The 14,855-nt window shown below is 37.2% G+C and overlaps 1 protein-coding gene across 1 annotated transcript; it reads right to left on the reverse strand.

Annotated features, from left to right (window-relative positions):
* Positions 1-1,677: 1,677 nt before the first annotated feature.
* LOC100262430 (uncharacterized) lies at positions 1,678-13,994 on the reverse strand. Its single transcript, XM_019217017.2, has 14 exons — positions 12,692-13,994; positions 12,407-12,550; positions 12,039-12,169; positions 11,698-11,908; positions 11,077-11,314; positions 10,842-10,992; positions 10,465-10,767; positions 4,629-5,970; positions 4,031-4,189; positions 3,672-3,826; positions 3,178-3,388; positions 2,491-2,728; positions 2,259-2,409; positions 1,678-2,188 (listed from the first exon to the last, which is right to left on the reverse strand). Exons 1-14 carry the CDS (start codon positions 13,950-13,952, stop codon positions 1,904-1,906), a joined length of 4,980 nt encoding a protein of 1,659 aa, XP_019072562.1. The 5' UTR covers positions 13,953-13,994; the 3' UTR covers positions 1,678-1,903.
* Positions 13,995-14,855: the final 861 nt, after the last annotated feature.

Here is a 14,855-nt window from a genome sequence, read left to right on the forward strand (position 1 = left end):
GAAGTTTTGTGTCAAATTTACTTTTCTTATGTAAGGAACCTAATTCTGATTCAGCCATCCTTATATATAGCTGTTGTCCATTTTCAGATATATCTACCAAATCAAATCACTGAACCAGGCCAAGCATCCACTTCCTTGTTAATCTCTGAATTTGCATAAGCAGTATAAGAGCAGATGCTTGAGCCCCACCCAACCCCCTTGAGGTGAATTTCATATCAGATTACTCTACAACCTGTCACTCATCTGATGATCTAGTGGAGTAGTCCTTCCACACACTCACATTTTAAAAGGCCTCATGAAAACTGAGCTATTAACAAGCTCATATGTAGGCACATCTCCTTTTCATCAAAAACAGAAGCATGTGTGTAAACTGGGTTTGGTGTTAATTGAGGAAACCCAATAAATTGAGCATCATTCCACTGTTAGAGCAAAATGTCATACCTTAGCGATTCCTCAGAATTAGTTGTGGAAAGCCATTAAGATCAAGCCAATATATGAAATCACCTTTAATTGGGTCATCCGTGCTCTTTCATGAGGATAGGAACCAATCCAGACCTGTCACTGTGTTTCTTCCAAATTTCATGCCTTGTAGAAGAGTATTGCAGGGATAATCAAAACTCTGCCAAGGGAAGTTCTCTGGATCACTATCATCTCCAATTTTCATGACAAGATTTTCAAATTTCAAAAGCTCAACATTTGGACCTTCTTCATTAATGGATTGCACTTGGGAATTGGAAGCTATTTTTCTTATTGGAATGATATTTCATCGTTATCGTTACAAAGGGTTGGCTCGCCTTTTATATAGTAGTGTTCGTTGACTTTCTGAGTCAGTCATGGTGGTGCTTGCAACCTTTTTACTAGATTCCATATCAGGAGGCACAGGTTTTGTCAGTGCGGACATCCCAGTGATCAGGTGGAGGTTCGTGGAGGTGGATGGTACCTAAGGAATGTCTCTTCTCTTAATGTAAGGTTGAAATGGGCTGTGTTCCTCAAGGAGTACTTAGTACATACCTATTTTTGGTTATCACCAGGAATGGATAGAGTTCCCTGGTCCATGACCTTTAAAATTGCCGTTGAATTAGCTGAGAGGGAATTATACCAGTCTCCATAGACACTTTCCTGTATCATATCCCTAAGTCTGAATTTGTGGAATTGCCTGGGCTGAAAAACCCCGGTTTAAAGCTGACAACAGCTCCAGTGATTACCTCACTATCTACAAGGAGTTGATTTACTGTTGACTAACATAGAACAAGACAATTTGGTTGGTTGGCCATGATCAATCGATCATTTTTCCTGGATGTGTATTCTAGCACTAAGTGGCATATATGGCCTTCAAATAAATAAATAAAAATCAATCCCAATTTGCAGCAAGAATCTATGTAAATCTCACATGTCAGCCCCACAAAATAATTAAGCACATTAGTTATTGTTTCTGGTTTCACTGTGATTTATGTGAATTGTTTATATACATAACCTCTTGTTCTTGATGCTAAAATGTTAAAAAGGTCATAAATTTCCTCCTTTTTTTATTACTTTACTTGATTCTGACATATTAAAATAGTAATCTAATTAAATCATTCAAGAGAGAAACAAAAACCCTTCTTAGAAGAAATGAAAGATCAGCCGAAGACCAAAAACAGAGTCAAGGTTTCCCCTACAACGCGTAAGTAATTAGTATTTTTGAAAAGAATAGTTTTCATTATATGGTCAACTTCTATTATTGAACTTATATGCTACGAATAACTATTATCATCCATACAAAAAGCAGCAGCAAAAACCAATCACCTGATAACATCTTAAATGAGTCTTTTGTTGGAAACTAAGTAGTGTGGTTGAGAAAAGTTGCCAAAAGTAGTTGAAGTCACAGGTCTAAAGACAACAAAACCTCAACATGAAGCATCTTCTATCGAGCTTCCAACAGTGTGATGGTAGGTTGAGTACCAGAGGAAGAATTTGCTTCCATCATATTCTTATCAGTGAAGAAACAAGGCTCTTTAGGCTGAGGTAGTGCACCCTCACCACCCAACATCAGAACCACATAATGCATGCTTGGTCGATCCTCTGGGAAACGTTGCACACATAATAGACCCAAATTGATTGAACGCAGCACTTCAGATAGATTGCAAATGTTCCCCATTGATGCATCAATAAATTCGGAAGACCGATCTTCTATAAAGAGTGTCCATGCCTAGATAGTTTAAAGAAGGATCAGCACTACTTTTATATATTGAAATAAGGAAATATTACTTAATACTTACATGCCCAAGAAGATTAAGGTCGTGGTCTGGGTGGTTAAATCCTCTATTTCTCTTCCCACTTACAATCTCTAGTACCAAAACACCAAAGCTAAAAACATCGGATTTTGTAGAATACAATCCTTCACTTGCATACTCTGGAGACATATAACCTCTATAGGAAACCATTGAAGAAGGGGTTAAATTCACAAGCAATGGAGATAAAGACTCTATATATATCACTAAATATACTTACAATGTTCCAGCCACTCTTGTTGTGTTTGCTTCAGTTTCATTTCCTCCAAAACTTCTTGCTATTCCAAAGTCTGAAATTTTGGGGCTCATTTCATTGTCTAGTAAAATGTTTTCTGCTTTGAGATCTCTATGGATTATCCTGAGTCTGGAATCTTGATGAAGATAAAGAAGGCCTCGAGCGATCCCATTGATAATGAGGAAGCGCTTAAGCCAATCTAGTGTCCCGCTTCGCATTTGATCTGTCCAATTTTTACCATTCAAGTTTACCCATTCTACTACTTAGATTATTGAAATAAATGGAAAATATTTCAAGAAACAAATAATTTCAAATTCCATGAGAGTTGTTCATAGCAATGACATATAAAAACAAAAGTGAGTATAATTGAAACTCATTCTCAATTATTAAGGAACACTATCAAGAAGGCAAAAATAGATAATGAATCTTAATGGTAGGGTTCCAAACTCCTAACTTTTTATATAAGAGCCAAAATGTTAGAGAAAATAGAAGTAAGAAAGATTTTCTAGATTAATGCATCTATGCTTTATCTAGTTCCCAATAATTTTTCTTTCAAATTAGTTAAATGCATTGTAAATAAAGAATTTCCTCAGCATGCATAGGAGAGGAGAAAGAAAAGAGAAGTCACTTGACTAGACAAACAAACTATATAATGGTTTTAGAGAGCCAAACCAAAAATGAACAAGTCCAAGCTTTTGTTGGGCATGTATTCATAGATCAACATCCTTTCTCTACCATAGATGCAGCATCCAAGAAGCTTTACAAGATTTCGATGCTGAAGTTTTGTAATGGATTCAACTTCATTTTTGAACTCTTTTATTCCTTGTCTAGAAGTTTTTGACAACATCTTCACTGCTATTTCTTGTCCCCCTTGCAATATTCCCTGAAAATATCACATTCTTTTTATTCTGAAAGCTTTCCATGTTAAAGGAAACTTGTCGATATTTAATATGTGGAGCCCTAAAGAAACTAGAGACACAAAAATGTTGACAAATACACTGGCTTCAAGACTTTAAGGCATATAGTGGCCTTGATACATGTTGCTTCATTTAGATACTATGAGGATTGGGGACATCAACTACTTCTCAAGATGCTTAGCTACGTATCTATAGTGTTTTATTAACTTGTAACTTGTCTTCTGCCAAAAAAGCAAAATATACCCTTACCTTGTAGACAGGTCCAAAACCACCCTCTCCAAGCTTATTGTCACTAGAAAAGTAATTGGTGGCATTCAATAATATATCCAAGTCAAATAATGGTAACTCTAGATGCTCCTGGCCTTCAATTTTTTCACCTCCGTCTGAATTGTGTTCCATGTATCCTGCAAAATGGAGAATGGAATGAAGGATTAAAGAATTCACAAACCTGGAATTTAGCCCATTTCAAAGACTAGATCATTTTATTATTTATAAAATCAAGCTAGGTCAATCCATTACTCCTTTTTATTATTACGTAATCAGAGAACGTGTAGAAGTACTTTTGACTAATACATATGGTGATACAAGCACTATGATTTGTTACATACCTTTTCTCTTTTGCTGCTTCTTCCTCTTCTTGAGCACATACAAGGTCAGGATAAGACTTAAAAGAACTATTCCTATAATTGATATAGTAATTGATATAGAGACGACCATGACCTCCTTTTTCTTCTTCTTGGAGCTGCTATTTAGGCTTGAAGAAGCTTCTTGACACAGATGGAAAGAAATTAAGAAGGAAAACCAGGAAATAAAATAGAAAAACCATAAATTCCAATGAGCAGTAACCATTGATCCAAAATACAAAATATATTTGTAGTTTACAAACATAAAAACAGGAGTTCAAGGAACTACAATTGCCATAGAATTTGAGGGCTGGTATAGCATCTAGCTCACTATAATTGAAATCTAAAAGAAAAATATTCGAACTTTTGAGTGGACCTCTGCTTTCACCCTAGTGTTCAGAAAATACATAAGCTATTCCCTAACATAATGTGCTTGGTAGTTGGTTTCAGATTTTTCACATCAGCAGTGTTTGAGGAAGAGATAAAGCTTTTAAACGAGAGGCATGTATAGAAGGTGAATAAATACACCATGAAATTTGTATCAGATTTATGTTTTTCATGTAAGAAAAAGAAAAGTTCATACCTAATTCTGATGCAGGCATCCTTACATAGAAGTCTTGCCCATTTTGAGTGAAGTCCCTGATGTCAATCAAGTCATCAAACCAGAGCAAGCATCCACTTCCTCCTCCTCTGATATCTGAATTTGCATAAGCAGAGCAAGAGCAGTTCCTCAAGCACATCCATGCACATTCCTTGAGGTTCATGCTTTCATGAACCCAGGAGTTCCGCGTGTCTGGAAGTTTCACACCAGAGTACTTTACAAATCCATCACCCTTCCGACAATCCAGTGGAGTACTTCGAACGCATCCATCTGACCAATCTGCCGTGTCCCATTTGCTTTGGAACTTTGGCCTAAATCCTTTCATACACTCACAGTTGGGAGATTGGTCAATCTTACAGATTCCATATGCACCACATAATGCATAACTGTCACAGTCATCCTTCTGTGCAGTTGAATAAAGAGTCCATTCATTTTTTTCATCTGCCCATGTGAACCTCTGTGCTTTACCTTCAGGAGTTAACACAAGCCTCATAATAATAGAGCTTTTAACAAGATAATAAATAATATATATCTCCTTTCCATTAGCAACATAATCATATGTATAAACAGGGTTTTTGGTTAATTGAGGTAACCCACTCAATCGAATACCATTCCATGGTCCAGCACGAAACTTTACAGCTAAACCATTCCTCAAAACCAGTTGTGGAAGTCCACTAGGATCAATCCCATAAGTAAAATTACCTTTAGAAGGGTCATCAGCACTCTTCCATGATGACAGGTACCAATCCAGGCCTGTTACTGTGTTTCTTCCAAGCTTCATGCCTGGTAGAAGAGTATCGCATGGATAATCAAAACTCTGCCATAGGAAGTTTTCTGGGTCACTGTCATTGCCATTTTTCATAACAAGATTTCCAGATTCCAAAAGCTGAGCATTTGGATTCTGTGCAGAACGAGATGAATTAGAATTCCAAAGAATTCTATTAATACCGTTGACAACAACAAGAATTCCCTGATGAGTGACCCTCAAAACTCCTGATGAATCAGTTAGTGGACTCTCTCTGTTGGCAACCCATACCACAGGCTTCGTAGACGCTTTCTTGTACCATATCCCCAAGTATCGATTCTCAGAATTACCTGGACTGAAGAAACCCAATTCAAAGGTCCCACCCGCTGAAGTGATGGTCTCTCCATCTCTAATGTGTTGATTTACAGTTATGGTGTCTACTGCAGTGGAGATTCTTAAGAGGGAAAATACATTGGAGAAGATGAATACGACTGTTGTAAGAGAATCCATAGTTGTTCCTAGATGAAGAATGCCTGAGATTTTAGGTGCTTTCCAAGTCTCCCTATAGTTTCCTTTCCCCTATGTAAGAATTGGCCTAACCTGCTTCATATGTCAAAGTCAATGTCATTCTTCAATGGTCAGCCGCAACTCCATAAATATATTCATTCCATTTCTTTCTTGGTATTCAGCGGTGTGTGGTTTCATTTGTTTGACTTCGAACATCCATCATTGGACTAACCATCCATTGGTCATCATCTTCTCCTGCATCCAAATTTGATTTTCTATACCTCTTAAAATGGAATAGGGATTAGTTTATTCCTTTTGATCGAATATCCCAGATTACAACAGTGCATGACCAATCTCACCTCTTCTTTAGAAGCGTTACAAGTTGAAGTAAAGACCAAGAACAGATGTATCAACTCTCTTTCCTTGCCAAGTTTACAGGACATGTCAGTTACAACTTACAGCCACTGATAGGATTGAAAAAAAAAAAAAAACACAGGGGATATTCAGGTGGTCCAGTTTCTGATTAAGCGTCAACTAGTGACGAGTAACTTTCACGCCTTGTCAGGGTGTGCTAGGAAGACTTTTGGACTGACTAACCATCCGAAATGACACGCCAGCAGGCTACTGTGATTTGGATTCTCATTACTTTTTTTTCTCTAAATTTGGAATTCTCCCCACGCGACTTGTTACCATTTGACTCAAATTTATATGGGTGTACAGACTTGTTTACACCTTATATATTGGAATCAAGCTTTGAGCAAAGTCACCACAGTCGGCGAGACCTGCATGGAAGTCGGTTATGCTCTCCGGGGACTACTTTGTTTTCTCACAAGTCCCAAGGCTCGTTGAGCTTCAATGACTTCTTGTAATCCCTTAGGGCTATGGATATAAGGAAAGAATCATCCCGGGAAGAATCCTCTCAATCAACAAATAGCTCATACATTGCCAAGAGGGAAGAAGGATCTCAATCACTTAACAACTCGCACACATCATAATTAGAGCATCACAGATCCTTTTCACTAAAGGACTTGGGAGCTTTGTGTTTTGGGATTCCACAGGACTTTATCTAACTCGGTCCAAGTATATAATTGACTTGTAAGTTAAAACGAAGTAACATGGAACAAGCCAAAAGTTGCCCTACACTAGCAGTTATGGACCTATGGCTATCTAGTTCTACTGGACCTAAGTTCAATGAGAAGTTGTATCACAACACTGTAGGGACATTACAATATGTCACAATCACTCGACTAGAAATATCTTACATTGTAAATAAATTAAGTCAATTTTTACATTGTCCCACTGATATGTATAGGAAAGCTTGTAAATGAGTTCTAGATACTTGCATGGGAATATTGATCATGGCCTGCACATTCAATCAGCATCTGGATTCAGTCTCACTAGCTTCTCAGATACTGATTGGGCCAGTTGTGTCAATGATCAAAGGTCCACTAATGGCTTCTATGTTTTTCTTGGTCCTAGCATTGTTCATGGAGTTCACCCAAGCAAAAGGATGTTGCAAGATCCAACACTCTACAAAGCATTGGCTCATGCGGCAACAGAGGTGACCTGGTTACAAGCCTTACTAAAAGACCTACAAGTGCCTAGTTCTACATGTCCTGTAATCTAGTGTGATAGCATTGGGGTAGCTTGCATTGCTGCAAACCTAGTTGCACATGCACGCGCCAAACACATTGAAGTAGATGTCCATTTTGTATGTGACAAAGTGCTGCAGAAAGAGTTAGATATTCAGTATGTACCTACAAAACATCAGGTAGCTGCTATTCTAACAAAGCCCTTGTCTGTATCCCAGCTCATTGTCCTTAAGGTTGAGCTCAATGTGAAGGTGTCCCCATTTCACTTGAGGTGGCGTATTAGGCAGAATGTTCCATAACAAAATTAGTTTCAGAGTTAGTTGAGGCTAACTTTAACAGTTCCATAGTTAGTTGAGGTTAGCTTTAGAATTAGATGAAAAATAGAATCAGTGGGAGTCTCCAACCAATTTGTAATCCTCTCTATATAAAGGAAAAGAGAGAGAGAACAAACAGAGGTGAGTTGTATTTCTCTCATGCCGTGATGTTATCTCCTATGTTCTGCTCTGTTTTGCACTCTCAACATCTTATCTCCTGTGCTAAACATCCTAACAGGCCTAGACTCAAGAGGCATGCTCATGCATGCATTATACAATATATTTAACTGTAATTGAAAGCTAAAACAACATGTTGAAGTTTTATGTGGACCAGTGCTACACTTCAGATAATAGGTATATACTTTATATAAAAGAAACTGTTTCCCTCCTTGAAGTTTTATGTCAAATTTACTTTTCTTATGTAAGGCACCTAATTCTGATGCAGCCATCCTTATATAAAGCTCTTGCCCATTTTCAGCTATATCTACCAAAATCAAATCAGTAGACCAGGTCAAACATCCACTTGTTTATATCTGAATTAGCATAAGGAGTATAAGAGCAGATGTTTGAGCCCCACCCAACACCCTTGAGGTTCATACTTTGATTAAACCAGGAGTTCTGCCTGTCTGGGAGTTTCATACCGGATTACTTTACAACCTGTCACTCATCTGATGATTCAGTGAAGTAGTCTTTCCATTCACTCACATTTTGAAAGGCCTTGTGGAACTTTAAAAATTCAAAGAGAAAAAGAGTGAAAAGAAAAGAAAATCTAAGATTTCTCATTATGAATTCTCTTGAAAATAGATGCAACACCGTTAAAATTTAAATAGATTTAATAAAAGAAAATAAAAACTAACTTACTCTTACTTCTAAAATTTTTTTTTTAAAAAAAAAATCTAATATAATAACTAAATAAATAAGAGATATAATAACTAAATAAATAAATATATAATAACTAAATAAATATATAGTAACCAAATATAATAACTAAATATATTAATAACTTCTAATATTCCCTCACAAACTCATAATGCAACTACAAAAAAATCGAGAGTTTGTCAAAAATCGAAAACACGGAAACGGGCGTGACCTAAACTACTTCACAATCCTATTAAAAAAATCCCTTAGTAACCGATCAAGCTTTGTACTGCTTAATCGAAATCATTGTCATTTTTCATAACAAGATTTCCAAATTCCAAAATTTGAGCTTTTGGATCTTGTGCAAAACATGATGAATTAGTATTCCAAAGAATTGGATAAGTACACTTGATAACAACAAGAATTCCCAAATGAGTGACCTTTAAAACTCCTGATGAATGCTTTAGTGGACTTTCTCTATTGGCAACCCATGCCATAGGCTTATTAGAGGCTTTCTTGTATAATATCCCTAAGTATCGGTTCTTGGAATTACTTGGACTGAAGAAACCTATTTCAAAGCTCCCACTAGCTAAAGTGGTAGTCTTTCACGTCTCTAATGAGTTGATTTACAATTATGGTGTCTACTACCATGGAGATTCTTAAAAGGGAGAATACATAGGAGAAGATAACTACAAATGTTGTAAGAGCATCAATCAATAGGTGTTTTCTAAGTCTCCTCGTCTTTTCTGTTTTTTTTCCCCGTAAGATTTGACAAAGTTTCCCTCAAACATCACGATCAATCTAGTTTCCTATTGGTAGGCCATAGCTCTAGAAACAATTCTTTTCTTTGAATGTGTAGTCTATATTATTAGGCGGTGTGGTCCCTTGAATTGATTATCTGTGTGATTTGTATGACTTAAGAGAACACCAACCTCCATGTACAAAAGTAACAGTGGACATAAATAAGGGGTCCATTTACCAATGGATTGAATGTCTAAAATTTTATTTTCTATACCTCTTAAAATGGACAAGGGATTAGCTTATACCTTGAATGCACCTATTGACTTCCTTCATAACCAATCTCACCTCTTCTGTAGAAGAATTACAAGGTGAAGTAAAGATGCAAGAACAGAGACTGTTGCAGTGATTCTCTTTCCTTGTCAAGATTTCCAGGATAAAAATGACAGATAAAAATGCATACAGGGAAAGTTTAAATGCTACAAACAGCTTGTATTATTAAATTTTAATTAATACTTATCAATGACTTTCATAATACTACCCAACAGGCAAAGACTAACCAGACTGCATAATTAGCTGAAACTGGCCCTTGCATGTCAGGGTAAGAATTTGTCCCCAATATATTGCTTTGAGAGAAAAGACCAGGCTCTTTAGGCTGAGGCTATGCACCCTCACATTGTAATGTGTGGTATTTTTTCACCTTTCTCATTATGCTAATTAATTTGCCAACAATATAATTTATAAACAACAAAAAGAACCAAGAGCAGAGTCAAGATTTTCAGGATATTACTACATACAAAAGACTGGATATTTGAAAAAACAATAAATCCATCCAAATGTGTACTGGGAAATTTTATGACATACAGCTTCTATTATTGAACTTTAATACAGAATATTGACTTTCATTGCATGTACAAGTGGGGCAGGTAAAGACTAACTAGACTGAATAACCTGGCTGGATGAACCTATCATCACTGAACCCACCTCAAGTCCTCAACAATCATTATACAGTCACAGATCTTGAACCAAGACCCAAAAAAAAAATCAACACGAAATGCCTTCTATCGACCCTCTATTAATGTAATGGTGTGTTCATTGCCAGAAAAAATTGCATGCTTGCTTGCTGAAGAACTTCCTTCCAGCATGTTTCTTTCAGTGAAAAAACCAGGCTCTTTAGGCTGATGTAATGCACTCTCACTACTCAACATCAGAACCACAGAAGACATGCTTGGTCGATCATCTGGACTACGTTGTACGCATAATAGTCCCACATTGAGAGCACGTAGCACTTCAGATTGATTACAGGAGTCCCCCATGGATGCATCAATCAGTTCCAAAGGCTTACCTTCCATATAGAGTGTCCATGCCTATACCATTCAAAGCAAGATGATCAGCAGTAGTTTTATTGCAATGAAATAGAGAGATATTACTTGATACTTACATGCCCAAGAAGATTAAGGGCGTGATCCGGGTGGTTAAATCCTCTGTTTCTCTTCCCAGTTACAATCTCTAGCACCAAAACCCCAAAGCTAAAAACATCTGATTTTATTGAGTACACTCCATCGATGGCATATTCTGGAGACATGTAACCACTGCAGGAGACCATTAAATTAAGATATTATGATGTTACAAGCAAGGGAAATAAACTATTGACAACATTTTTCATATGTACTTACTATGTTCCAACGACCCGTTTTGTTCTTGCTTCAGATTCATTTCCTCTAAAACTTCTAGCCATGCCAAAGTCTGAAATTCTTGGGTTCATCTCATTATCAAGTAAAACATTGTCTGCTTTAAGATCCCTATGGATTATTCTGAGCCTGGAGTCTTGATGAAGATAAAGAAGCCCACGAGCAATACCATTGATAATGACAAAGCGTTTAGGCCAATCTAATACCAAGCTTTGCATTCCATCTGTCAAATTTATTTATTTTTGTAATTCATTCAGGATAACCCATTCTGCTAATTAAATTCTTGAAAAGTTGAAAATAATTATAGAAACAAATGAATTTCAAATATTTCAACGGAGTGACCCATGCCCATTTCCAGTGACAAGAAAAAATTGTCAGAGGAGAAAGAAAAGTGCAGTGGTTTTTCATGTTAGGGGTTCAAAATCCCCATGGTTTCAAATGGACTAGAAAAAAATGGAAGCAAGAATTCTCTAGTTGGTACCTTATCTTGGAGCATGTGGTCAAAAATCAATCTCGAATATAAGGAAGGCAGATGTCTTGAGAAATAAAACATAAAGACAAATCACTAAAGCAATCTGAAACTATATTGGGGTTTTAGAGACTAACCAAAAATGAAGAAATCCAAACTTTTGTTGGGCATGTATTCGTAGATCAGCATCTTCTCTTCCCCATGAATGCAGCATCCTAGAAGCTTCACAAGATTTCGGTGCTGAAGTTTGGATATGTGTGTAACTTCATTTTTAAACTCATCAAGTCCTTGTCTAGATTCTTTTGACAGCCTTTTCACAGCTATTTCTTTTCCATCTTGCAACATACCCTGAAACCGTACTTTCAAAATCATATTTGCATGTTCAAACTTTTAAATCCACAGAAAGGAGTTTCAAAAAGTTGTGGCCCTTATATTAGAATTGCACAACAGTGTATCAATGAAAAGACCACATTCTTACCTTATAGACGGGTCCAAAACCACCCTCTCCAAGCTTATTGTCGTTTGAAAAGTTATCAGTGGCATTCAAAATTGTATCCAAGTCAAATAATGGTAACTCTAGATCTTCCTCTCTTTCATTGATTTCTGCTCCTTTACAATTGTGTTCAGTTTTTCATGCAAAGCAGAGAATGGAAAGAATAAAAATTAAGCAATATATAATGGGTCAAAATTTTGGGGGCAAGTCAAGTACAAAGAAAACCTGAACTTGACCCATGATCATGACTAGATCAATTCATCAATTATGTAATCGATCCGGGTCATTCCCCTGCTCCCTCTCTTGGACCACACAGGGGAACTTTTAGTAGCACATGGAATATAGGTTATTACCTTTTCTCCTTAGCCTCTTCTTCCTCAGGACATACAAGGTCAGGACCAGGCTTAGGAGAATGATTCCCACAATTGACACGGTGCTGACAATGACCCACTTCCGCTTCGCCCCTTTGGAACCGCTATTTGTCATTGCAAAAGCATCTTGATTCAAAAGTAAAGCAATGAAGCCAATTAGTTAAGAAGTAAGGGATACAAAGGAGAGACAGACACATGTGCAATATTTGTCATTGAATACTTGTACAGAATTTATAATTCTCAGGTAAGGAACAGATAAACTCATACCTAATTCTGATTTAGCCATCCTTATATAGAAATCTTGCCCGTTTTCAGTGTACTCTCTGATATCAATCAAGTCACCAAACCAGAGCAAGCATCCACTTCCTCCTCCTCTGATATCTGAATTTGTATAAGCAGTGCAAGAGCAGTTCCCCAAGCACAGGGATGCACATTCCTTAAGGTTCATGCTTTCATTAAACCAGGAGTTGCGGGTGTCGGGCAATTTCACACCAGAGTACTTTAAAAACCCGTTACTCTTCTGACAAACCATTGGAGTACTCCGAACACATCCATCTGACCAATCCGCCATGTCCCAATTGCTCTGGAACTTTGGCTCAAACCCTTTCATACACTCACATTTGGGAGAACGGTTGATCTCACAGATGCCATACACACCACACAATGCATAACTGTCGCAGTCATCTGTCTGTGCGGATGAGTAGAGGATCCAATCACTGGTTCGATCAATCCATGTGAATCGCTGAGCGTAGCCTTCAGGACTTAACACCAGCCTCGTAATGACTGAGCTGTTGACAAGCTCAAAAGTATAATACGTCTCCTTGTCATTAAAAATGAAAGCATAGCTATAAACAGAGTTTGGCCTTAATTGAGGAAAACCACTGAACCGTAGACCATTCCATGGTCCAGAGCGGAAGGTCACAGTTGAACCATTCCTCACCAGTAGTTGTGGAGATCCACCAGGATCAAGCCGATATGTGAAATTACCTATAGAGGGGTCATCAGTGGTCTTCCATGATGACAGGTACCGATCCAGCCCCGTCACTCTGTTCCGTCCAAATTTCATGCCTGGTAGAAGAGTATTACATGGATAATCAAAACTCTGCCACAGGAAATTTTCTGAGTCACTATCATTTCCGTTTTTCATGACAAGATTTCCAGAGTCCAGAAGCTGAGCATTTGGATTCTGTGCTGGTCGTGATGAATTAGAAGACCAAATTGTGGTATTAGTACCATTGAGAATGACAAGAGTTCCCCGGTCGGTGACCTTCAAAATTCCGGATGAAGCAGTGAGTGGGATTTGTCTGTTGGCAACCCATACAACTGTCCTAGTAGCCACTTTCTTGTACCATATCCCCACGTATCGGTTCCTGGAACTATCCGGACTGAAGAAACCCAGCTCAAAGCTCCCACCAGCTGAAGTTATGGTCTCACCATCTGTAATTATTTGATTTACAGTCAATGTATCGACTGCAATGGAGACTCTTAAGATGGAGAAGACAAGTACAAGTGTTGCAAAGCCCTCCATCGATACCCCACAAGGAAGAATGACACCCCTTCTGCAGTAACCTATCCCCTATTCTCCTTCTACTCCAAATCTAATGTAGTTTTCAGATGGTTGACCATAATGTCATAATCAATGAGCTGCAAGCAATCAATAATTTTCTTTGAATATATATTCCAAATTGGGTGGGAGTTGGGAGAGTCCCTTGAGTTGAATGACTGTTTAATACGTATGATGCAGAGAAGAAGAAGAAGTGAAAGTATATTTTAATAGGCGGCCAAACCGTAATCTCAGAGGTAATGATTCCAAACTTGATTTTCAATGCTTCTCCAAATTGGCGGGCGTTTATAATAATTTGACAAATGCTACAAAGAGGGCAACCTCAAATGTCATTTAATATGTTTAATTGGTATATTATATGCATAAACCAAGCATCTAACTATTGTATAAGTCAATTTACACGTTTCCCCGTCCAAGGTTCCTTAATTGGTATAAACTAATGTTAGTATCTATCTTAAAGAAAAAAACCGAAAGACGTCGGTGTCAACATAAACTTCAATACAAACTACGTTAGTTCAAAGACACAAACGTAAATAATTTACATAAAAACCTACGAGGTTTTAACGTGATTCAATCAATTATACATATATCCACCGATGTGAGAGAATAATTTTACTATACGATAGAGAGGCAATCTCTCCATTTCATTTCATAACATCTTCTCTTTATGATTTAGAATGTTTTATACAATATCCTTTATAAAAGATAATCAATACTATTTAAGAATTTTAGACACTTTCTAATAAAAGATGAGGTAAAGACCAAGAAAAGAAGATTATTTGCATTCTTCGATATTATTTTTTTTAAGATCTCATAAATTAAAAACACACTTATATGGTTAAGAGAAATTTAATATATATATATATA

The sequence above is a fragment of the Vitis vinifera genome, chromosome 19 (assembly GCF_030704535.1).
Source record: "Vitis vinifera cultivar Pinot Noir 40024 chromosome 19, ASM3070453v1".
Classification (NCBI taxonomy): Eukaryota; Viridiplantae; Streptophyta; class Magnoliopsida; order Vitales; family Vitaceae; genus Vitis; species Vitis vinifera.

Bases quoted from the DNA above. Each gene is read 5' to 3' on its own strand.
- LOC100262430 (XM_019217017.2), bottom strand. From the start codon at position 13,952: ATGGAGGGCTTTGCAACACTTGTACTTGTCTTCTCCATCTTAAGAGTC. The intron at 11,909-12,038 runs GTAAGAATGTGG...GTACGGTTTCAG, and splicing joins GTTTTGGACCCGTCTATAAG to GGTATGTTGCAAGATGGAAA. The intron at 10,993-11,076 runs GTAAGTACATAT...GGTCTCCTGCAG, and splicing joins AAACGGGTCGTTGGAACATA to TGGTTACATGTCTCCAGAAT.